The sequence below is a fragment of the Amblyomma maculatum genome, chromosome 2 (assembly GCF_055883805.1).
Source record: "Amblyomma maculatum isolate TAMU_Amacu chromosome 2, ASM5588380v1, whole genome shotgun sequence".
NCBI classification, from domain to species: Eukaryota; Metazoa; Arthropoda; class Arachnida; order Ixodida; family Ixodidae; genus Amblyomma; species Amblyomma maculatum.
Window position 1 is genome coordinate 24,783,853 of NC_139345.1, and position 25,829 is coordinate 24,809,681.

Consider the following 25,829-nt stretch of genomic DNA (forward strand, 5'->3'; position numbering starts at 1 on the left):
ATATGTGACCACCGGCTGCTCGAGGGTGCTGATGAGTATCTCCAGATAATGGACTTATGCATCACCATCATGAACCAAGTTTGTAATGTCCAGCACTAAATCTGGACTACAGTTTTTACCAAGCCATCACCTGTATTAAAGTGTTTTTTTGTCCAGAGTTCACCATTTGCCTATAAAGAACCAAGAAACAGTTTCAACACATTGAATATCTATGGTTTAATTACATTCTTGTGAAGCACACACAATATTTTTATTAACTGGGTTTAAAGAGAAAAATATAAAAACTGATAATGCGGCAGTGTAGGTGCTGGTTTGTGCCGGACATGCATTGCATCGCCACAGGCAGAAAATAAAATGGACGCATGTACATAACTGAATCCAAAATACTATGCATATGTTATTTGCAAAACTTTGATGCTTAATTACGGACATTCACAATAAGGTAACATAAAAAATAATGTAGACAGTTTGCTTTTGAGCAAACTTCTTAAGCAGCCACCAAGCATCAAGTAATACATTAAAGTGGGATCTATAATAGATATGAATAACGATAGCTTACACTTATTAGCAGATTACAAATGAAATAAAAGAAAAAAAAAACATGCTTGGGATAGCTTGAAATACAACTGCACTAGAAACGTGGCCTGCCGAGTGCATTAAGACAAGGCAGCATGTAGGAGAGGCGTAGTAGAATATTTACAATCGGGGGTTATATTTAGATGTGTCTCTTGAGGTGGCAGCAAATAACGAGAGGAATGGTAGTAAATCCCTCCACTGTGGCAAAAATAGTGTTCTGTACATCAGACAAAGGTGATCTTAGTCCTGGCTTGGTTGACTTGCCACACATTGAGTTCTTCATATTCTTCAATGGCTTCTTCAATTTGGTTGGGGCGGAAGCCACGCGAAGAACAGCGCTCAACAGCGTCAGTCATCCTTACTGTCTTGCCTCCAGACTCGGTGACCATGTCTCGAATCAGCCCAAAGATCTTGTCAGTCACTGTCTGGACTCTGAAATAGGAATGCCACAAGTGCCATTACTGTGCCTTGTTCCACTGTCAGTGACGATTTTACTTGACATAGCATACAAATGCACCACAGTCCTGTACCAGTAAACACCTTATAAATTGTGACAGCTTGAATACAACACTAGTTTAACCTTGGTAGAGTCTTAGCCATAATATGGAGCACTGGCATGAGCAAAGCTGGAATTCCAAAGTGTTCTTTTTTTGTTGTTGTTTTGATATGACTATTACAGAAGCTCATGGACCACAGAGATGAAAACTTAGTAGAGGTGTGCTGCATCTACTTGGAAGTTTTAATGCCAGATCAATGCACAAAACCATCCCGAGTCATAATGTACTTTGACATCTGCACAAATTCAACTTTTGAGCGACACTGCTTAGTTTTAATGAGACAAATGATGATAGTTGCAAAAATTTACAGACAAGAGAGAAAGGAAAAATGAGTTTACTAGCATGCACCCTTGAGGCATGAAATAATTTAGTGCGAGGAAATGATTTAATGCATCAAACATGATTAGAGGACCTTTTAGAAATGAATCATAAAAAGTCACATTATACTCCCAGACAACATTTTCTGGCTACGTAGCCAAGGCTACTGGGGCAGATCTTCCATCACAGTGCTACTACACTGCGTAGTTCTGTTTCACCTTGCGCTTGAAATTATAGTTTTCAAGCCGCCAACGATGTAGAAATGACTATCTTTAGAGCCTAAATCAACGTAAATTTGAGGTTAATGAACACATGGTGCGTGCATTGCCGAAACAAGCACATTGCAAAAGTGTACAGGAACCGGCGGGTCGACGCAGCAGAAACTAGATGTACTCTTCGGCAGATTCCCGACAGATGACTCCATCCCATTTGCTCGGCGTGCTGTAGAGATTTCAAAATGCACTACACTAATGCTGTGCATGCTTATCCTGTAGTACAGTCGTGATATAATAATGTTAGTATTTCAGTAATGGTATAATACTCCAAAGCACGATCCGCGATATTTACGAAAGGAATAGAAGTTCTGCTGCACGGTGAACTGATGCGTTTTGGCTCTCTAGCTTTGGCAGCATAGCCATAAAAAGTTGTCCGGGAGTATAGATATAAAAAAAACTAAGGGTTGGCCACATAAATACAAGCAGTGTCCAATAATGCCCCTCACTTTTTTTTTCATCGCAGTGTTTAAAGTTTACAAAATTCACTAATATTACAGAGGCATACCTCTTGGACGTGTTTTCAATTTGTATGGCTTTGCACCACCAGTGAACGAGGGCACGCTTGCCTTCTTTGTACACCAACGTTTAGCACGATAGGCAGAGAAAATGTCGGCCTGATTGGAAAGTCATGATTCGTAAAAAGGGATCGCGAGCAATGTTAATAGGAAAAAAAAAAGGGTGTTCAAGTAGTGGAATCAAGCTTCTGACACTTTGACTGCAAGTAAGACATGCTTTCCCTCCTCTGCAGAGGCATGTTCATTAGACGGTCAAAAAACGGTATGCGGTGGCAACAAGTGTGTCAATGCCTGTAATAGGGTCATCAGGGGACCCCTAGTAACTGTAGAGATCCTTCAACATTACAGTGTCATAATCTTATTTAAGTGACCCCTAAGTTTTATCACGCATGTGTAGGCCTATCATCATGGCGTGAATGACGCTCTGGTCCTTCTCAAATATAGACCCGCGAGGATGAAAAGATGAAAATCGGACAATGCCAAGTCACAACTGTAAGAAGGATAGAGCAGCGCAATTTGGGCAAACTTGCAAATTGCTTCTTTTCCTTTTAGGTTGGTACAAGTGCAGGCATTTTGCTTGTGTTGGCACCACAAAGGAAAAAAGCTGGTACAAAGGAGACCCAGATGCCCTTGTTCACAGAGGACACAAAGCCGTACATGGTTGATCAAGATTACATTAAAAAGTAATGCAGATCCAGCGGATGTGTAACGAGGACATAACTTTGTGGACAGCTCTCATGCATCCAAAATTCCGACTTTCTTCTACTGCATGTTCCCACAGAAGCATTGCAAAACAAGCCAGCCATGTCTTCAAGCCAAGTGGCAAGCATAAGTTGAGCCAAGAGACTGCACTGCACTAGGCATAATGCATGTTATTCTACTGTGATACCGCTACAGCATTTACTACTGCTAGTCAAAACTGTATTTGCATAAGTTACAACGAGTTTTTTCTCAATTCATTGCTTTGAGAATGTGCTTGGCATTCAGCTACGGTCATCATCATAAGACTTGTGACCTGCTAGGAAAATCCAACTTTTTGAGGACAATGAGCTAGCATGGCACAGGGCATTGAGAAAAAATGATGAGTGGAAGATGGAAAGAAAAGAAAGGCAAACAGACACAGGTGTGGGCAAAAGAGCAGTGGAGCTCTCAATACCAACATATCTGTTGCTTCGGTAATTTCACATGCCATCCCTATGCTTCCCGTGTTCTCACCTATGTTGGTTGTGATCAGCTAAACCTCAATGGTACAAACTTTACGAAGTTGCAAAAAGCCTGTTTCATCCCCCCCAAAATGAACAAAATCCGAATGCACTATGAGGCATGGGAAATGCATTAATGTGAATCTGCACATGGCTGACCGGACTTATTACGACTGGCTGATCCCTGTGTATACAGCACAACTAGCAATCAGGCCGAAGGTGGATCATGCATTTCTGCCATCTGTACCAGTGCAGTACAGTGTTCAAAACATCTGAAATTCTGCACATTGTACACAATGCACTTCAGCCAGGGAAATCAATGAAGTCATATCACTAAGATTTAACTGCATATTTTCTTTTTTCATTTTCCTGAGGTCTCCACCTCCACACTCGCATTTAAAGTTAAATATGGTAGCAGCTGTAAAAAAACTGCAATTTGTAGCAGGAAAAAAGGCAATTTAGAATAGACATTCTGAATCTTTTTTTTTTTTTTAAATGTGATCCACAGTAAAGGCGTTTGGACAGGCAAAACTCTTCACTATACATCAGTTCTTGGTGACAGCATGGCTCTAAAAATGCTATAAGGCAGTGAAGTCGCTTTTTACTGAACAATAATATTGAAAGAAACACTCAGAAATATAATCTACCTCCCTCTTATTCCTTTATGCAGGAATTATTTACCTTCACTTATCACATCTTATGTTGTCCTGTTCCCAATATTATTTGTATTGTGAGACTAATGCACTTGTGCAAATGCAATATGGCTACAAATATAAATGAATTTGATTCCATGTGAAAACCCAAGCATTAATTATGTTAACACAGCATGATTTTTCGTGGCTTCAGTGTAGTTTAGGTGTCAATAGTTAAGAAAAGCGTGCTAAAGTAGAGTGCCGCGGACCTGCATACACAGCGCCGCCGCGCTACCTTTCCCCGCAACCGCTGCCTCATGCTGCCCAATGTGGTGGATGTTCGGCACTTTTCTCTTTTTTGCTTTTTCCCTCCTTTCCTACTTCTCTCTGCACATTTACCATCTTAAGACCTTTGAGAAGTTGCTTCTCCTAGCCGCTCATTAGCCTAGTAAAGCCATTTCTAAAGGTGCTCTTTGAAATCTGTAGTTTTATTTGCCTCTGAATGCTGGTCTTGAGATTCTAGACATTGCGCGTGCCCAGATGTCATCATTCTACGGGATGTACGTCGCCACGGCTGTTCTTCACTGTAAGAAATCTTTATTACAATGTTTTTACTATTAATGAAAATAAAACGCACAGTAGTCCATGGAAGGAAAAATGGGACTGCCATTTCACTTTACTATAACTAAACTATAGTGGGGCTCCACTGTATTTAAATATCCGAATAAGAACACAATATGTGCAATTTAATTCGTATTTGAGAAATTTTTATACAAGAATTTTAAAATATTTTAAAATATGAAAGCTCCAGGTACTTTTACTGTCATTTTTTTTTTTTTTCAGCCTGAACAAAAAGTTTTCATGTCTAGCTGTAATATTTACTCAATGCATTACCAATGACCCCCTTATCTGAAAAATCTCTCGGTCCATTCAACTGAATCTTCGAATGGCAAATGAGGAAGCAGAAAAGGAAACCCCCTTCTGCACTTTCTGAGAAGTGAAAGGAGAGGCAAGATGAAGGAAGGGTAGGAGACGATGGGTGGCATGTAGGGGGGGGGGTACAGCATGTTTGGTTTGGTTTGGTCTATGAGGTCTAACGTCCCAATGCGACTCAGGCTGTGAAATACGCTGTAGTGGAGAGCTCCGGAAATTTTGACCACCTGATGTTCTTTAGCATACACTGACATCACGAAGCACAAGACGCCTTGCTTTTCGCCTTAATCAAAAAGCTGCCACCACGGTCGGGATTAGGTCCCGTATCTTTGGGCACAGAAGGCGGGAGTAATAACTGCTGCATCACCGCAGCGGGGTGGTACAGTGTGTCACACTGCGATTGACACAGTGAATTGTATCTGCCACTCATTGCCAACACAGAGAACACAAAAGCCTGTAAGAGAACGCAAAAGGAATACACCTTGTGCTAACACATTTCTGCTGCATCAATTGCATTGATCGTTTTTACAGTTAAATCTTGCTCTAACGAAACAAGGAAAAAAAAAGAAAAAGTTCACAATTTTTCCTACATCTAGGTTTCGGTGATACGCAGTTTTCGCGTGGAGACCCAAAAGAATACTAAAGAATGGAACCTGAAGTAATACTAAGTAAATGCAGGAGACGTAATCTTGAAAACACTCTTCGCTGTCCCTTCTACTGTCTTTAAATATGCGTGCCTTCTATAATGCTTTCAAGTGCTAGCATAGCCGTGCTATTTTCCTTTTCTGTTGTGTCATCCTCCCCTTACAAGCTAACTTAGTTCCTTAGTTCAAGCCTCCTAGCAAGATTTCCAGCTCAGGAAGTGTGGTACTGACCTGCCGCCAGGCTCTGTGTGCTGCACAAGGGAGTCCCGTGACATTTCCATGAGACGCATGGCCTCATTGATGTCATCTTTCTCTACTACGTCACCCAGCCGAAGCCTTGCCTGCAGAATAAATGTCAAGCTAGATGATGCGGCAACCAACAACTTTATGACGACAAAAATAGTTGTTAGACTTTGGCAAAAGTAGGTACCCGGCAACTTCTTTTGTTTCATTCCAAGCTCCAGGTTGCTTATTTAAGAGAAGGGGAATGCTGTGAACATTATAACCATTATAAACATTTTTTTTTTTCGCAATCTTAGTTCAAAGCCTCTAGAATGTGGGCACACTGTCATACAAGAGGCAACTATATTTCTTCGAAATCGCTACACATGCATACAAATGCTTAAACAAAATTTGAGCTTGCTGTAGCTGTTGTATCAGCAGCAAAAGTTTGCAGGACGAGTAGGTAATTGGAAGAACATTTATTGTGGCTTTATGTCAGTACCCAGTTGCTCGGTATTGTTAGAGAAAGGCTGTACCTGTGTTGTTAAGCCAGAAAAATTTTTCTTCCCTCACATCCACATCCCATAATATTTTGCGGCCAATAGTACATCATCTTGAAATTTCAATGTCTCCCTTAAACTATGTGGTCGTCTGGTTAAGAATGGTATTTCTAACACTGATGACCATCCAGTGCACCTACTGCTACAGCACTCAGTTTCTCTTATGGGCACAAGTATCTTAATAAAACACGAGTTCTGCACTAGCTTGATATAGTCTTTCACTTCAGCTGTGCCCATCATCACAGCCATGTGACAATGTTGTGGGAAACAAAGCCTCTAGCCAAAGCTTGCACTCAAAACATTTCTCAACCATCAATAAGCTTCTTAGTTTTACTACTCGCATCACGGTGGCAGATCCTAATGAAAATGCTAATCAGTGACTGGATTACGCTCCACAACATGGCAAAACTGTCACAAACAGATAGGCTAGCCATTCTCCTATTGGTTGATTCTGACTGGCGGACCTATCGACCAATAGCAGTAGGGGCTGAATGACAGTTTTGTGACAGATTTTAGATGGGATAAGAGCGTAATTCGGCCCCAGAAGTTTAAATAAATGCTGGCACAAGTCTGCGCCAAAGGCTGTCCATTCTGCTTGGCTAGCAAGAAAAAAAGCCAGAGGGAAGCACACACCAAGGCTGTGGAGAGGCGCAGAATAGCTAGCAGAGTCCTGGGGGACATGAAGGTGGCATCCTTGCTATTGCGTGCCTCCTTACGCATCTCGACATAGGCACTGACAATGTAATCGGTGAGCGCCTCGGGCACTACGGGATTCTTGCTTTTGCAGAGCGCAATGTATCGCCGCATGAGACGCATGTCCAGCGGCTTATGGGTGCCTTGTGGGGGCTCTGAGCAATTCTTGTGCACAAACGTGATGTGGTTTGCCAGCCTGAAAAGAGAACATGTAGGCTGTGACAGCAGGAAAGCAATCTTACCACAGAGCTGCAGGACAGCACTGCCTAATGCCCCCCCCCCCCCCCCCCTTCTTTTTTAAATAAAGTAGCCGACCAATTTTTCGGACTCCAAATATACACGCAAGCAAGCATCGTCGGAACCAACCGGTTTTGTGCAGCCATGGCAGAGCTTGTGATCTTTAAGGGGGGACACGGGTCTTTGGGACCAAAAAATGACCAAAAAACCGATTTTCTGAAAATGGCATTTTTGGAATCTGTGGCTATTAATCTACAAGTTCACCAATTTTCTTCTTCCAGAAGTCAGTATTTTCAGCATAATAACGAATTGAAATCATCGCGCGGGCTGAATTTGCGCAGCAGCAGACGATAAAACGGCACATTTTTCGTTGCGCGCAACTGCCGTTCCGCCGGACCGATCTCGGCCATGTTAGGCTCATTTGAAAGAGCGCTTTCTGGGTTTCAATTTCCCGCCGCTAGCGCTTGTCTGCCCTCAATGGCCACTGAGAAAAATAACCACAAAGAAAAACGAAAACGCGGCGTCTGATTCGCTGCTGAGCGCACGTGACTGCAACTGAGCCATCCGATTGGCTGATTCTATCGCACGTCGTCTGCATGCGGCGGGCCAGCAGCCGTTGAAAGCGTCCGAGACGCCATTTTGTTCTGAGTCGAGACCGAGGCGAGACGATGCCCCTCAGTAAATTCCGCTCGCGCCACAAATTCGGCAAAAAGAAGAAGAGTGCGCGCGGCGACAACTTTCGGAACCGTGCTGCGGCACCCGAAAGCTCCGAGGATGTGCAGGAGCCAGCGGCAAGTCAAGAAGTCCCCGCGGACGAAATAGGCCTAGCGAGCTCGGCGGCGCCTACGCCCAGCGGACGCGTCCGCCACGACACGACGATGCTGCAGCCTTCGGACTTGATTGAAAAGAAAAGAAAAGCCGAAGGAATGCTGCAGGAGCTGGGTTCAACCGCAGCGACGAAGAGGAAAGCGGATTTCATCGCCACTTCTGACGCCCGTCTTCTTGACGCGACCGGCGGTTGCCGTGCGGACGATACGACGTTCACTGTTGTGAGTTTGGAGTCGCTGAACGAACTGTTGTCTGCTGTGAAGTGCAAAGTGTGTGGCGGGGATGTCCATATTTCAAAAGGAAATCGTGAATATGGTCTAGCCGTTAAACTCTCTCTCGCGTGCGTGATTTGCGGGGACATTTCATCGGCATGGAATTCGCCGCGCGTGCAAGGCAGCCAGAAGATAAATCCGTTTGCCGTGAATATCCTTGCTGCACGCGCGATGCAAAGTACCGGACATAGGCAAACGGCGCTGAATGATGTGTTTGCGGCGATGAACATATCTCATCGTGGCCTGCACACGAAAACGTGGCAGGACTACGTAAAGAGTAAGCTGACGCCCGCAGCAACACGCGCAGCCGAAGGAGTGTTGAAAGACAGCGCCCGTTCTGTTCGGCAACTCTATAACGAGTTGAACCTTGACAACCCCGGGAACATTTGTCTCTTTCGATGGTTCATGGATGACCCGGGGTCATTCATCCCACATCGGTGTCGGCGCCGTAGTAGAACTTTTTACTGAACTGGTACTCGACTATGTAGTTTTCAGTAACTTTTGTGCTGGGTGTGAGCGTGGGCCCAAAGAAGGTGACCCGTCCTATGAGGCGTGGAAAGAAAGCCACTTGTGCCAAAAGAACACGGACAAAAAGTCCGGTGAAATGGAAGTTCAGGCCGGACTTGTTTTGTTTGAAAGGTCACTGGAGAAACATGGCCTTAGGTACACGACCATGCTCTCAGACGGCGATAGCCGCACATTTCTTGCATTGCAAGAATCAGCTGTGTACGGCTACATCGAAATCAGCAAAGAAGACTGCACAAACCATGTGCAGAAGCGGATGGGAACGGCCCTACGCAATGCAATTGCCAAGCATAAAGGTGATGCAAAAGAGAGCTTGAGTGGCAAAGGAAAGCTGACAGGCGACCTTGTCACCAAGTTGACATCGTATTACAGCTGGGCCCTGAAGTCCCATGCTGGAGATGTTGGGGCAATGCATAAGGCAGTGATGGCTACCTATCATCACGTAACCTCCAATGATACCGTGTCAAATCACACCCTCTACCCGACAGGCGCAAACTCGTGGTGCCGCCAGAATGCTGCTGCAGCCAAGGGAGAGCCTGCTCCCAAGCACAGATACAGCTTGCCACCACATGTGTGCAAAGCACTTTTGCCTATTTATGAGCGCTTGGCAGACCCAAAGCTGCTGGAGCGGTGCCAGCAGGGAAAAACCCAGAACAGTAATGAAAGCTTGCACTCCCTAATATGGTCACTCGCACCAAAGGAGCGCCATGCGTCACTGTTCTCCGTTCAAGCAGCTGTTGCGGAGGCTGTTGTCCGCTTCAATGCAGGAAACCTACAAGCATGCTCAAAAATACTGAGTGAGCTAAATATGAACCCTGGCGTCCAGAATATCAGGAGGATGGCTGAGAAGGACAGGCGCCGAACAGCCGAATCAGTACGCAAGCGTGCCTCTGCGGAAAACATGCATCGGGCACTGAAAAAGCGGCATTCTAGTCAGCCCAAGCAGTCAGATTACATGCCTGGTGCATATTAGCTGTCTGCAAGTGTAAATATGTATATATCTTTTTGAAATTTTGAATAAATTGTGCCTAGTTTGTTTTTTCCCATTTTCTCAAAACTCAAATTTTGGACACTTGGCTGGTTTAGTTCGTCGATATCTCTGCATCTAGGACAGATAGAGATGTAATTCCTTTTTCTAAATAAAGCTGAAGGTGCAGTGAATGCAATGATCGAAGCAGAATTCTTTATTCAAGCTTCAAAAATTTTTTATTTTGCCAAGTTAATTGAAGCATGATAGGCACGTCTTGAAGGCCAACTTTCAAAGTGCAGCAAAATTGCTAATAAGGGTAAAATGGAAAAACTGCTTTGATCATTGCACTCTTTGGTCATTGTACTGTACTGCCATGCATTAAAAATGATGTTTTATAGAGGCATTTTTTTTGCGCGGAAGTACTAATTAAATGGATAATTAATACTATTATCTCGGGAATTAACTGACATAGAGAAAAACAAGTTACATTTTTGAAATCAGCATAAAAATCTGAACAAAAGGGTATGATTTTATCAGGATTGGCTTTAAAATAATGAAAATAGCTCTAAGACCAGTGTCCCCCCTTAAAGCCGCCTTTTCATAAAAGGTTGGCTATTTTCAAGTTCACGGATTTTTCGGACTGTTTGTTCATTCGGACCACTTACCGGGTACCACCGAATTCGAAAAATTGGTCGGGAACTGTAGGCATTCTAGTCTTACAACATGCCACTACACCCCATCCCTGCACACTGTTAACAACAATGGACAGCCTGGTAGCTGGATGTCGAGAAATGTGTGCATTATAGACATCAGTCACCCAAGCTGCTAACATCTGACCATGTATTAGGACCCTTTTAGCTGTTTCAGGCAGCAGAGATGCACAATGAACTTATTGTCTTCTAGACAAACTAATCACTCCATCTTCCACATGACCCCACATTATCTGTGCAGTGTATTTTGTCAGCCCATTTGTAGGACACTACATGTCATCCTTTGGTGGCTCAGGCACTTGAATGCTGAACCCAACAATGCAGGATCAAGTGCCAGCTGCGGCTGCTACGTTTCGACGGCGGCAAAAAGCGAACCGCCTGTGCAGTGTGCAATTTCAGTGTACACTAAACAATGTCAGGCGGTCAAATTTTTGGAGCCCTCCATTATGGAATCCTATTCAGCGTAGAACCTCCGTCCCTCCCCCACTGCCCCTTTCCCCTTTGGGATAAATAAAGCCGTTACTCACTCCCCTATCTCATCTCTCATAAACTGCGTTGCTCTGAGATTTTAAATCCTATAAGCGAAACCAATGGATCTAAAGTACCCACTGGTGTTTCTTCGTTTATTAGTATGAATTAACTGGTTAACTCTTCGAATACAGCTCTAAACCTTCAGGTGTGAATAGGGAGGCTGTCGAGCACCACAAAAATGGTACGACATAGGTGCTTCCAACGAGGTAATGTTAACATAGCTTTTTTTATTCGGCAGAAATAAATCCCACTAAGTTTAAAAATTATTGCATGACACACTGTGTGTGTCCTGATGCAAAGCTTTACAACGCTCTCATCCATAAACGAGTAAAGCACTGTCAGATTTGTGCCTTCCGCAATGCCCTCAACAGAGCTTAGCGCTTGCTGCTCGCTCAGACAAAAGCAGCAGCACAGCAATCAATGCGCCAGCAAAGTGTGCAGCCAGCAGCTATTGATACTCATCTCACAGCCAGCAGTAAAGTGGAGCTCTGTCATGAGCAGCACAGAAGGGGTGCAGCAGGCTCGTTTACGAAAAAAGGAATGACTGAATGCTTTTCCTTGAGCACAGCAAATGTGAGACAAACCTGAGATCATTTTCTCGATCTGGCTTATCCTGGATCAGCCACAACAGGTCAAAACGTGACAGGAGAGCAGCTGGCAGCTGGACGTTCTGCTCAATAGTCCGCTTTGGGTTGTAGCGACCATACGCAGGATTGGCTGCTGCCAGAATGGACGTGCGAGCATTTAGCGTTGTCATGATGCCCGCCTGGCACAGGGATAAAATAAAAATAAGCCACATTCAACAAATGCTGTTTCCACAAATGCCATTACTATGCAAATGATTTCAGTCACACAAGAAAGCTGCCACAATCAACAGCCAAGTTAAGACTACTGCAGGATAAATTCCTCTCCTAGTGGCCCCGCAGCATTTTTATCACAATACATTATCGTAACCTCTTCACTGTTTCTCTGCATACAAAAGTTTGCCAAAAAGGCATTGTTTTACTGTTGACTTAGAGTATTACTGCAATGAAAACCATGCATTCAATGTTAAAGAAACTACCTGAACCAGGTACTGTCTAATTAGCATACTGAAGTTTACTGTTGCTCATGATACGGAAAATAAACTACCTGCTGGCAATGAACAGTAAAGGCCAAAAAAGGACCACAACCAGTATACCCAGCCTTTACAGCCAGTTTGCAGCAGTTTTGAGTTGGTGCCTCATGAGAACCAGATGGCTTCACCACATGGCATGAAAAATGAAGCTATTTCCACCTGTAGCTGAAGAACGGCACTGTACAGATAGCTTATTTTATTTTTTCTTTACATGGTGTTCCTGGCTCATTTATCTTCAATATGTATATTCTAAATTTTCTTTGTTAATAATGCGCCTGTATATACCGTGCCTTTTCTACCTTAATTTTATCAACTCGCCACAAAAATAGCAATTTCCCTTTATTTGTTTTTAGTTCCCCAATTAATTGTTTGCTTTGTAACTTGCGTTTTTGGAAACAGCATTCCATTATGTGCAATTTTGTATGCTGCAATGTGTGCTGCAGCATTATTTGTACCGGCAAAATATACCTCCCGAGGCCTATGGCCATTTTCTCGACATGACGAAAGAGTTAAACCCCACAAACAAAACCAAGCACCTTTGGTGCCCTTTTCAGTGTAAATTAGGGCATCCAACACATATCCTGAATGTGCCCTACAAAGCATGAAAAATTTCAAGGCAAACCTTATTTTTATAAGGCTCTGCATAACGCTCAGGTGTGTAGGTGAAGCAGTAGTTCAACCAGACCGAAAATGACCGTCCCTTGTGAAGCTTCGGTTGCAGATAAGCGCTAAGGCCGATGACAGTAGCATTATACATAAAGTGCAGCATCCCCCATTACAGCTGAAAGAGGACCAGTACCAATCCTGCTGTGACTTGTGCAAAATTCTTGGCAAAAGCGTAAGAGCGAGGAACGCCCTATCTCTTCCTTATGACTGGCACCAACTTTTTTTTAGGTAGGAACGCTCACTAGGACGGCAGCTTTTCAGCTCAGCAGCATTGTAAATAGTTTTGTCGAACACCAATAGAGTGAGTTCGTTCTAAAAAGAAAATGCTAAATATATTGCAGCAAGTCATCTGGAAAGATTATGGTGAAAGTCTTACCAGGGACTGTCAGAGAAGGTAGTGTAGGAATGTTACTGATGTGGAAATGTGTCCACTAACATACACTCATGACATCGGTCCCGTTTTTTTATCTAAGGAACTGCTCATCTCAATGTCATCACTGTGGTCCTTGTTTCCCAAAATAGTGCAACTTCAGTGTTTGAATCATTGTCATCGAAATGCAATGAAGAAAAGAGCTTTTCTTGCACGACAGACCAGCAGTACCTATGTCAGCTCCACTGGATGGCATTTTTAAATTACAGAGTTCATACAATAAAAACATTCCAGCAGTAAAAGAAAAAGCAATGAATGAAAAAGTGCCGCCACCTGCCAGGTGGTGCACAATCAAAGGCTGCAGGTGAGTGCTGCTAATCCAAAACGGTTCGGGAACAGCTTGGCAAGACGTGGAGCAGTTAAGGAGTTAAGTATGTCTCCTCTTTCCTAACACCCACAAGGAAGCAGAGATCAGCCGACGCCTTTTTCTTGAAAAGGTTAACATGCCACCCGCCCTAGCAATCAAGCATAAAATATTGACTGGTGTTCGAAGCACGTGTTCTTGGGAAACATCCTAACATCTGCCTTTGAGCCGCCTGGTTGCTTACCACAATTAAACAGTCGAGAATGACATGTATAGGACAAAACAAATGAGGTAACCAGCTTTTAAGTGGCACATTTGAATTAGTCAAACCAAACCCACCCACAAAAGAACAGGTCAATGAGTTTGCAGGCACTGATGTCTAGAAGGTCAACCTTGACACCGTCAAAGGATAAGACCAAAAGACTTGGATACCCATGCTGAAAGCATGCAGTGCAATAAAGGAAAGCCAGGGCACCTTCGCAATGGAGATGGTCTGCTGTTCCATGACCTCGTGTATTGCAGTGCGATCCCCATCCATCATTTTGTCAAATTCGTCAATGCAACAGACACCACGGTCAGCCAGTACCAGAGCACCACCTTCAAGTGTCATTTCACCAGTCAATGGGTCCTTCATGACCGATGCCGTCAAACCAACACCAGATGAACCCCGGCCTGTTGTGTACTGGCCTGGAAAATAATGGAGCTAAATGATTCCATGTGCAATCGTTCAAAAAATATTCACTGCAATGATGAAGACTGGGCGACAGGTCACCAGCACCCTAAAGCCACACTACCACAGTAAAAATATCCTTATCACACCCAACATGGATTCATACCCCCACATTTGTTTGCTTATTAGTCTGATGAGAGCCTTGATGCCACACACCAACATGGATTCATATCCCCACATTTGTTTGCTTATTAGTCTGATGAGAGCCTTGATGCAACAGGTAGAGTAAGAGGATTACCATACAGCTCCCATCCTCCTCGTTAGATCACATTCCAGGCGACACTCGTGATAATATAGGTCGAACTACATCCGCCACTATAGACAAGGGTTGCAATGGTGAATGCTCCTATGGACAGTCATGCAACATAAATGCCTACAAAAGGACAGGACTCAACAGCCATCGCTACAGCTCAGTTAATGGAGCACTGGACGCAAAATTCTAAGGTTATGGTTTCAAGTCCTACCGGTGGCATGTGGTTACTTTTTTTATACTTTCTAATCAGTTATCTCCATGATTACATCATTATTTCACGCTTATCAACACTGAAAAATAATAATAATAATAATAATAATCCCCTATGCGATGGCTGTTGACTCCGTTTATATGCATATCTCCTGTAACCTAAGTGAATTACTTTTATGAAGCTTAAGCTGGCTCAGTGTTGGGACCATGCCGGCCACTAGTGAGCAAATGCAAGATATTGTACATTGTTCTTAAGCGTATAAGCCTTTCTCTTGCAAGTGTCGCTGCTTAGTACCAATGGCGCTGCCAATGGCTACATGTTAGTTATTGCGTAAGAACAGACCAGCTCTAAGCGACTGGGCATACTACTTGTCTAACGAGAAAAACTGCTGTAGCTGTAAAAAGCTGTAGAGTTAATCAGATGAGGTTATTTCACTGAGAAACTGTGTGGTGGCGCTGGCGTTATGCTCTATACCAATATGTGTGTTACGCAAGCGTGCTTTTGCATGCGTAGCCCTTCTTTGATTTTCTATTGGTTTGAAACATCTTCAAGACCACTAAAATGCGTGAAAACTGCCTGCAAGCGGCTGCTCCACTACGTTGGCTCCACTGGCGCGAGGAGCGTCTGCTAGCGTGGCCTCAGAGATCAAACCCGCACACATTTTGCGAGAATGGAGGTGATCTCGGAGGCCATGCTGCTAGAGAATGACTTCGAAACGTGGCCGCGAGGCGGAGCCACAATTACGCCCTATTGGGAAAGGGAGTGGGAAAGGGTATAACGGGAGCCAAAACCTCCAACGCTGCAGGCACGGATAACTCAAGGAGGCACTGGATCAGCGGACGATGTGACATGTGGGTTCAAGATTGCAGAAAACCAAAATGGCATCGTCGTTGTTTGCATTTTCGGTAGCTCTTGAGTCGTGAATCGAAAGAAAAAGTCTGGAAAATCGAACGAGAAGGATTTCAAATGTCAGAAATTTCGGCTGGCGTTATACATTGAATCTATGGAATGAATAGCGACGCCTTGGCAAGGTCCTGATTTTCAGGCAGGTCCGGAAAATTGGCCATCCAAAATATCAGTTGGCGACTATATCACATTATTCAAAGCATTCATATAGTAAACATAATACTGTCTTACCCCTGGGAGCTAGCCGGTCGATGTATGAAAGCAACTGAGACTTGGCCACACCAGGGTCACCCATCAGGCAAATATTAATGTTTCCTACGTAGAACGAAAAAAGTTGATAAAAGTCATGGGGTGTGCAAGGCTGTCTCACAAGATTCCACCAAGCACACTGAACAAAACAGATTTGTAGCACTGATAAAAAAAGGCAAAAAAGAAACGCACCTCTAATCTTCATGCCATTTGGATTACGGTCAATGCCGCCCACAAGCAGAAGCAGCAGAGCCTTTTTAACATCTTCGTGTCCATATATCTCGGGAGCGATGCTACCAGCCAGCTTGTCATAGAAGTCAGCCTCTGATTAAAAAAAAGGCACACAACGAATTCAGCAAATATTGGAGGATCCCAAGATCCCAACGCTATCAATGAACTAGGTTAAGCCTTGATGTTATACAATGCATTCAAATCAAGGGTTCATTTAACTAGTATAAGCTTGTAGTATATATAAAGTATGCAATGCTGAAGGAGGTCCTAGAGCAGAAAGCTGAAGGAAAACCACATGTTAATGAATAAAAAAATAAAAAAGCTTGGAAAGAGGCACAACTAAATTTAAACCATTCACTTTTTCTTTTTTGGTGAAACAAGAGACTTAACAAGGTGCTTGAGTTCACAAAGATTTTGTTAAAAACCCTGTAGCAGATTTACACTGAGAACATTTAAATTAGTGAATGGCCCTGCTTTTATGCATCCTGATGCTGGTAACTATGACCAATGAGCGTGATGCCGACTGGATGACAGCATATGTCATCATCATCATCAGCCTGACTATACCCACTGCAGGGCGAAGGCCTCTCCCATATTTCTCCACTTAACCCGGTTCTGTGCTAGCTGCATCCACTTGACCCCCGCGAACTTCTTAACCTCATCCGTCCACCTAACTTTCTGCCGCCCCCTGCTACACTTTCCTTCTCTTGGAATCCAGTTTGTTACCCTAAGCGACCATCGGTTATCCTCTCTTCGCACTACATTTCCTGCCCATGCCCATTTCTTCTTCTTAATTTCCACTAGAATGTCGGTAACTTGAGTTATTTCTCTGACCCACTCTGCACGCTTCCTATCTCTTAATGTTACCCCTACCATTTTTCGTTCCATAGCCCTCTGGGTTGTCCTCAACTTAAGTAGAACTCTCTTGGTTAGCCTCCACGTTTCAGCCCCATAGGTGAGTACAGCAAAAGTAATGCTCTTCAAACTAAGATAAATCTCTGCTGCCAGAGAGAAATCGGCTCGCTTTAATAAAGAGCAGTATCCATTTCAGTTTCCAAACCAAAAGTTATTACGACACAGTGACGTATGAATGTTTCATCACAAAGCTTTAAAAGACTGTGGTTACATTTTATTTAAAAAATGCAAGGCGCTGGTCAGCATCCAGTAACAAAAGTTACAGCCACTTCATCGGCGATACAAAGGGAGAGTCAATTTTCACTGAAGGGCATGGTGGAGAGGGTGTAAACAATATCTTAGTGAGATGATACACTGCTAATGATGTTTTACTGCAGCTTACACTTCATTTTGATTTAAGTGACTTTTAATGCAAAAAGAAACCCTGGTTTCTTTCATATTGCAGTGCTTGATGGTTACAATATGAGGCGAGGTTGTTTAGCACTATAATCTCATGACATATTTTCATCAGTAGTCAGCCTGTTTAGCTATATATCACTATTTAAATGAGAAAGCACTTATTGCCTACCCCCAGTGATGAATGGGTACGGTAAAAGACCAAGCAAAGCTCTATCTTAGGAATGGTCCTGTAGGGTAATGATAGAAACACATGGCATGACACATAAGGCATGTCCCAGACAAGGTGAAGACCACCCGAAGTTCAACCTTGGAAAAACCTCATCCAAATTTGACAGTTGATGAACCTGGTGCACTTGGGTGGAAGACAGGCTTGACCCATTCTTACAATGAAATTGATCCATTTCTAAAAATATGATTCATCCACCCCCCTGAAAATTTGAGCCTTAAGTTGGTTCACATCCAAAACCAATTAGACCCATTTTTAAAATTTCGGCAGGCTGCCAAGGTCAGTGCTGCGGTCTGCGACAGAGCGCGAAACTGAGGCACCCTCTAGAAAATTTTATAAAACAAAAAATTTAAAATCTTAACAAAGAAGTGGAAAGAGGGGGGTCTAATGTGCAATGGACTAGCACTGCAACAGTCGGTGATGAGTGTTACCGTCACTGCAGCTACAATCCCCCCCCCCCCCCTCCCCCTCGCCTAGCACGTTTTCGGTGCCTCTTCTTGGAGAGTAGTCCGAAACCAAACGAGTTTTTCATATAATGTATTTTTGCAACTGTATTATCCAAACCTACATGGAAATTTGAGTGTATTAGCCATATAAAAATGTAATTCCCCTATAGGGTATTGGCAGGGATCAGAAAAAAATAAAAATAAATAAGTATATTATTATGCTTAAAAATGTATTAAGTAGGATTGCATAAATGATATTTCACTTTATTTCCCCTGAAGACAAAGCTTGTATAATATACAGCTGTAGTGTAGTGTAGCTCAGAACTATTTTTTTTTCCCCAATATTCCACATTTACAGATGAACACGACAGCCTGGGAGGACAACAATAATGAATTACGGTTTGGTTTATGGAGTTTAACGTCCCAAAGTGATTAGGGCTATGAGAGATGCTGTAGTAGAGGACTCTGGAAAGTTCAACCATCTGGGGTTCTTTAACGTGCACTAACATCACACAGCACACGGGCACCTTGATTTTCGCCTCCACCAGAAACCGGCCACTGTGGCTGGGATTCGATCCTACATGATTGTGTACAGCAGTCAAGCATCCTAACCAGTGGCGAAGCAATAATAATGAGCCGATCACTTGTGTTGAGTGCTTCATACCTGTCAATTCTTCGAGCTCCTCAGGTGTCATCATGGCATCATCCAATTCATCATCTTCCATCTTGTTCATCTTGGTGATCCTCTAGATTTCAATAAAGTTAGAAACAGTGAAGTCAGCAGCAATAAAAAGAAAGAAACGAAAAAGTTATGCACTAGAACAATACTTTTAAGACGGTATTATTAAAACGCAAGATGAAGTGTGAGTGGGGGGGGGGAAGGGCTGAGCAGAAGCATACTTCAAACTAGAGCTGTATGCTGGCTCGGGCTGGTCCAAAAGGCTGTACCCAGCACGGACCATGAGCCGGACTCCCCACTGCCGAGTATGTGCAACTTCAGCAAAACTCCAAAGATGTCACTGTGCGTTAGGAATCTTGAATGCACAGCAAGTAGTGTTTTCCTGTGTCCTCTTCACCTATGAGCATCAGTCTCTCCCAAAGTTGATCCTCTGTCCTCTATGCGTCTTTGCCGTGAACGGATCTCTGCTAGCCATCGACTTTCACATCTCCCACTTTGGTAGCAGCAATGCAGACGATTAAGTATCCATTTTGAAGTTTGTGCAGCACCATCGCCTCATGCGTGCCTCGGTTGAGGCTTGCTCCTAGCCTAGACAGTCTCATACCGGTTTCTATCGGGCGAACAGGAGCACTTTTAGTGCAGCTAAAAGTGCTCTCGCGAGTTTCACCGCCTACCCGTGGTCGAACAGGAGCAGTAGCGTTGTGTTCTATTGGCAGAGGAGGCGCACTTTTGGGGTCCCGAGAGCAGCCGAGAGCAGTCCTCGGTGCTCCGGCGCCAGCGGAGGAGTACAGGGAGAATGGAGGAAGTCACGTGACCTTTTTGACGTCACTTCTGGTTATTCGCCCGGAGTCCGGGCAGGACGGTCGAGAAAAATGGCGGAAGACGGCAGCGGTGGCGCTCGGCCAGCGGATACGGGCAACGCGAGTGCGGGAAAAGTTTGATCACGTGACACCTGACGTCACGCGCTCCCCCTCGCTACGCTGCAGCGTGAATGTTCCGTTGGGGAGACGAGAATGTGCGTCCCCAGTGCTCTCGTGCGCTGCTCTGGCTGCTCGCTGCTCTTGCTCCTGTTCGCCCAATGGAAACCGGTATCAGCTGGAGTGGGACATGGCACCACTCCCCAGCACGATCATGATACATATAACCTCACTTAATTCTGATTTACTGTAAACACTTTCAAGGTGCTTTCTCTTACATTCAATTCTTTCGTTCTGCACTGTCATTTTAAGTCCTTGGGCAAAACCACATGCAACGAAAACTAAAATGCAACGAAAAATCTTGGAAATTTTACAATTTCATTATAACCAGGTTTAACTGTAATTAAAGTCTCGGATATAAAGTGGAGTCGTGGCATGATATGAGGATTTGACGAAATTAAAATAAGTTAACTAAGCAGAGAGAAAAGCTGGATTTCTGGTGTGTGTACACGCCTGGCTTGCTGATTACAAAAATCTTTAAATCTTGAAGAATTTTAAAAAGCTTTCCTGTATCATAATGTGCAGTCAGTGCAAATGAAACTGTTGAATTGCATGAATCGGTAACAAACAGCTTGTGTTGTGTTAAGCAGGTTGTGCTGATCTGCAATTATTGCGGAACATACTAGAGCAGGGATTCACATACTAGGTTCCACAGGCTGCTTTTGTGGGTTATGTGAGTGCGTATGCTGGACTGCCACCCCCCTCATAACAGCGACCAAAATAACAAAGTTCGAACTTTCAAGATTTTGTTTTGTTATCATCTCACTACCCTCCACTATAGACAGAAATAGACATTAATCAAAATGATTTTTTTCTTTTTCTGAAAATAATTTTTTTAACAATACACTATTACGGTCGACTTGCTTTATGAAGTTTTGCTTAGGAACCAAAGTGTACATATTAATGAGGCATGACTGCATAGATGTTTTACACCCAGCTTACTACTGGGAATAATTCATACAGAAACATGCCCACACAAAAATGGAGAGGAATCAAGGCATGTGCAAAATTTTATTTACAGACAGTAACCTTAAGATATGTTGAACAAACAGATGAGGCAGAAACAAACAAACAAAAACAGTTAAAAAGATCATACTAACCAGCCAAATAACAAGATATACAATGAAAAACAACAATAAATAACAAAATGTGAACGCACAGCTCAAGCAAACACAGAATGCGGACTCACGTGTGCCTCAAGGAAAGTGTCCGAGAGGAGGCCTCCCTGCATCTGTCGGAATCCACTGCGGAGTAGTGGCAGGAAAATTCCGGTCACAGAGATGTGGTCGCCTGGCAAAGCTGAGCGGGTCAGCTCTCCACGTACATACACAGTCATGCTCCGTGGGATGTTCCCCACAGGTACCTGGTCGCTCTACAGGATGAAAGAGCATGGTTAGCTTAGCAGAGAGCTAATTTGCTGCATTTATTATGCTTACAACACATTTTGAATTAAAATGAAGGAAAAGTGAAAGCTCATCCTGGGTATGCTGTAGGCAGCAGCAAACAAATTTTTTCAGATTTTTCAATTCATCCTATATTTCAGTTCTTACTCTTTTCTATCGTCCAAGAGTTTTGCTTTTCAAGTAAGAGTGGTTGTCTTGTGATTAGGGGCTGGTATTCTATTGGTACAAGCCAACATCAAATTTTTCCTATGTGTCCTTTTAATGCTGAGCTTAACTGTATATAGTATTTAGTGTGTCTAGCAACTGATTAAACAACGGCATTAGCATTTTGAATACTCACATGTTCCTGTATCTTCAGCTCTTGAAACTTGATAAACTTGGAACCTCTAGTTTGAAGATAGAGACGGCCTCCAGATCGGTTGACACGGCAGTCATCACTTGGGCACGTCACGAGAGGCATGAAACTGGGGCTGTTGATCTGCCAAAGAAGTGCGCATGCTCAGCAAGTAAATACTCACTTGCATGCAAAACAGAATTAACAAAGGTATTCAGTTAGCCATATAAAACAGACAAGCGAAACTATTCACCTCATTTCACAGATTTTACCTTGTGTTTGGTGCACGATAGCCCTGTTAAACCCAACCCAACGCAAACATTTCACAGAATGAACTCTGAGCCTGAAGTGGTTTGCGGAAGGCCTCAGGGTAAATAATAAAACCAGCATTCTTTTTATTATACAGAAGGAACATAAATACATAAACACCTTATCTTACACCAGAACTTCAATAAAACTTGTGCAAAGATATACCTGGATTATCTTAAGATCGTTGTTGACAAAAAAAAAAAAAAAAAAAAAAAAAAAAAAAAAAAAAAAAAAAAAAAAAACAAGCTGCAATGAAATAAGGAAAATATGCGTTCAAGCTAAAAGCAAATTAGTAACTACAACCTCCATTCAACAGAAAACATGTCTATATCACAGTGGGTAATAAAACAACTGATCGTGTCTAAAATGAACTACGGGAAGAGACATGATTTCATTATTCTAACTTGGATTGCATTCTTCAGTACCACTAGATATTACCAAGTTGGCCGCATCGATTGCAAATTTTTGTTTAACTAAAATGACGAAAAAGCTTGCCTACCTACAAGACTCCATGGACCTAAGCATAAATTGGACAGAAGGATTGCACCTATTTCTGTTTTCGGCTGTGCTGCCTGTGAAATTTGCACAAATGGACTCTACAAAAGTAGCCGTCATTTATGCCTCCCAAAAATTGGCTGTGGTTTGACCAATGGCCATCCCGAGTAAAATTGCGGAAGCAACGAATTACGAAAATTTGCTCGCCTAAAGCGATCAGCCTCTGCTCGGCTCGACTTCTCCATGGCTGACTGCGCTGGTACCGGCACGGTGCCACATATATACAGCCCGCGCATGCACAGTGGCTCTGGCGTATTGGAAGAGCAATGATGTCACTGCGCATGTGCGGCGCAACGAACGCAGCGGCACCTCTAAGTCACCGCGCCGCGAAGGAGTTGGTAGTGGCCCCGGCATGCCAGCTGTGCATCGTGTGACATCACTCCCTCTTGGCGCATGTGTAGCTGGCGCGGCACCTCTGAGTCACCCGCACAGCGGAGGAGTCGGCGGCGGCTCTGACGCGGCTCTTCAGCTGTGCTCCGTGTGACGTCACTCGCTGCTCGCGCATGCGCAGTTTGGCTCATCGGGGGCTCTGCGAAATGGCTCAGCGACTAGCACAGAAAATGTGCCTCCATAGCATGGAATGCTGCCAATGCATCACCATGGGGACTCTTTCCACAAGTTGTCGCTTGTCAAAACTCAGCCGAAATTTCATTCTGGCAGATTTGATGTGCATTAAGTGCAGAAATCACCTTGTATGCTTGTTCGAGACCAGGCTCAAAAGGAGTCCGGCGCTCGCCTGTGCGGAGCCGACGTTTCCGAGCCTGGAGGGCCTGGTTTGTCATGGTTCTCTGTGCCAAACAAAGGCCGCTAACAAAACGTGCCAGAAGGCTGATTCAATTTCCACTGTTTTTCCGTAGCATGCCACAGATCAAGACAGCGGAGATTATTTTTTTCCTTGCAAGATACAAATCTTCAGTTTTGAACTTTTTTTGCAAGCAGTTGCTGTAGAGACATCCAGACTAAGAAGATAATTTCATACACAAAATTTAAAGCCATAAAATTTGAAAACTGAAGAATGTCATGACTTGCAGCATGGTACCAGAATTATAGCAAAACAAGTAGGTCAAAAGGGGTTAACCAGTCAAAGAAACCTTCTTCAAGGTAAACATGTAGTCAAAAAATCAGAATAAAGAAAAATGCTGGCTGTTCGTAGGTTTTCCCATTATGCAGAGACCATGCAAGTCACAAAACATTTTTTTTCTTTTTCCATCCTTCTCAGGAGAATATAGCAATGAAACTTTGAGCCAGCACAGAAAATGAGGCATTCAAGCAGACAGTATTTAAAAAAAAAATTGTCATTTCTTTCCATTTCACAGCTGCATTTTCTTTTTTTCACTTTTCTATTTTATTTTCAGATTTTCACTTGAGAGTAAGGAAAGCCAGAATACCGATCGATATTGGACCACTTATCATTTTCTCAAAAAAAATTCAGATTTAGCTTGTGCAAAGCCAGAGACTTTGGTGATTAAAATGACCCTCTGTATTTCCCCCATCAACTTGCACGCTGGAGGGGGTCATAAAAAAATAGCGGTCTAACCCATGCCAAGCCTAGACTACCTCACTTCAGAAATGCATGCACGCTAACAAATGTTTTGTAGCAAACAAACAAGGTGTATTCATTCATGTGTTTTGTGCTCGCATACAAAGCAGGCAACTAATGTGTGCAAACTTAGCTCAATAATAATTCACGAAGTGAACACACAGAGATACAAAAATAACACCACTCACTAAAAGGAAAGAAATTTCAAATGTAGCACTTACAGGTTGGTAAGTCTCAGCACCGCACTGGTCACAAGTGTAGGTGGCAACACACATGATTGGCTTCACTTCAGTGCACCTAGTCACAATGCCTTTCACAGTGACCAGCTTCCCAATGCAGCTTGCCTTGACGTCTCGCACAGACATAGGCTTAGTGGCCGACGGCATTTTGAAGTACACCTCGCTGCAACACCGAACAGCACATGGGACACACCAGGCAGCTTTTACAGAGGTTGAGTAGGAAAGAATATTGCCACTGGCTGAACGATTCCTAAAATGGACTACAAATAATTTCTGTTTTAATAGAGAAGGATGCATTAAAGTAACACGCTGATGAAACTCACTATGTATATGGTTCTCTGTATTACAAAAGATCCTGATTTTGAGATGAACAAACTAATCATGAATTAAAATGTTCTGCTGTAAAATACAAATGTTTTTTTTTTTGCTTTGTTTGTTTCTTTACTGGCATAGCCCGACTTAAGTCAGAACATTTGGCTGCTGAAAATGCAGTGGGGAAATATGCGATACATATGAGACAGACAGAGAGGCCAAACAGTAATTCTGCCACCAGGCAATTCCCTAGGCATTAGGCTGACAAGTCTAGTGCATGTTTCTTTAGCTAAGCAAAACGCTTTCTGCATGTGCTTGATCAGAAGTTTAGTTTATTTATTTATAATGATAGCCACATAAAACGAACTGAATATTTAAATTACTTAGCTAATAAATGTACCATACTAAACTGCGCTTGTTCAACAAATCTGGCAGGAATTCGCCAAAGCATTAAATTTAAATTTAGGTACATATAGCTTACCAACACCAATAAATACTATACCTTACCAGAAAAAAACACGAAACATCCGTTTCTAGCAAACCTTCGATAATGCATTCAGGTTAACAATGTCTACTGTGCTCCAAAACAAGAAAACTGTGTACATCCTGCAGCAATGAACTTCCTTAAAAATTGCACAAAGGTTGTCACACATGCCACTTCTCATGACACACTGTGTTGAGATTTCTTTCAATTATTCTTCAATAATGCAATAGCCCACACACACATAAAAAAAGTAAACATGCAAAAGAAATCAGAACCAGCCTCACTAAACTTTGAGCACACGGGTTCCGCAGATGGCATAGCCACCGTGTTCAAAACCAGAACGACATCAGAAACTGTGTTTATCTGATCACATATCATCCCCAGTCTCGCATATGCAGCAGAAAACTATTAACGAATTGCAAATGTGCTGAAGTAATAGATTACTACTGTGTTATTTTCACTAATTCTTTACTAGCATAACACATATACACAGAGAATCAGCTGGCATGGCTTGATTGATCTATAATCTGTTGCAGTATACACATTGGCAATTCCAGTTGCAGTTTTTTTTCAAGTTTGCTCCAACATTTCATCCACCGTTCCCTTATGAATACCGGAGTAACAGCAGTGAAAAGTGCCTCAATGTAAATGCAAGAGAAGAGTGTACTGCTTCAACATACGACGGCTTTGTATAGCCCCTTGAAGTCATGCAAG

The 25,829-nt window shown here is 43.1% G+C and overlaps 2 protein-coding genes across 8 annotated transcripts in view; one reads left to right on the forward strand and one right to left on the reverse strand.

Annotated features, from left to right (window-relative positions):
* LOC146198158 (replication factor C subunit 4) overlaps positions 1-201 on the forward strand; it is a 122,731-nt gene extending 122,530 nt beyond the window's left edge. For all 7 annotated transcript variants that reach the window (XM_084593507.1, XM_084593511.1, XM_084593514.1 and 4 more), the window contains one exon: positions 1-201. In XM_084593507.1, coding sequence (XP_084449633.1) covers positions 1-99 — 99 coding nt within the window. In that variant the 3' untranslated portion in view covers positions 100-201.
* Positions 192-25,829, reverse strand: part of Mcm7 (minichromosome maintenance 7) — a 27,937-nt gene continuing 2,299 nt past the window's right edge. Inside the window, exons 5-15 of the mRNA XM_084593496.1 lie at positions 24,302-24,482; positions 21,683-21,820; positions 21,129-21,311; positions 18,948-19,029; positions 16,259-16,390; positions 16,049-16,132; positions 14,193-14,404; positions 11,785-11,966; positions 7,068-7,323; positions 5,884-5,993; positions 192-1,008 (exon numbers count right to left, since the gene is read on the reverse strand). Coding sequence (XP_084449622.1) covers positions 801-1,008; positions 5,884-5,993; positions 7,068-7,323; positions 11,785-11,966; positions 14,193-14,404; positions 16,049-16,132; positions 16,259-16,390; positions 18,948-19,029; positions 21,129-21,311; positions 21,683-21,820; positions 24,302-24,482 — 1,768 coding nt within the window. The 3' untranslated portion in view covers positions 192-800. The remainder of the gene's footprint in view (positions 1,009-5,883; positions 5,994-7,067; positions 7,324-11,784; positions 11,967-14,192; positions 14,405-16,048; positions 16,133-16,258; positions 16,391-18,947; positions 19,030-21,128; positions 21,312-21,682; positions 21,821-24,301; positions 24,483-25,829) is intronic.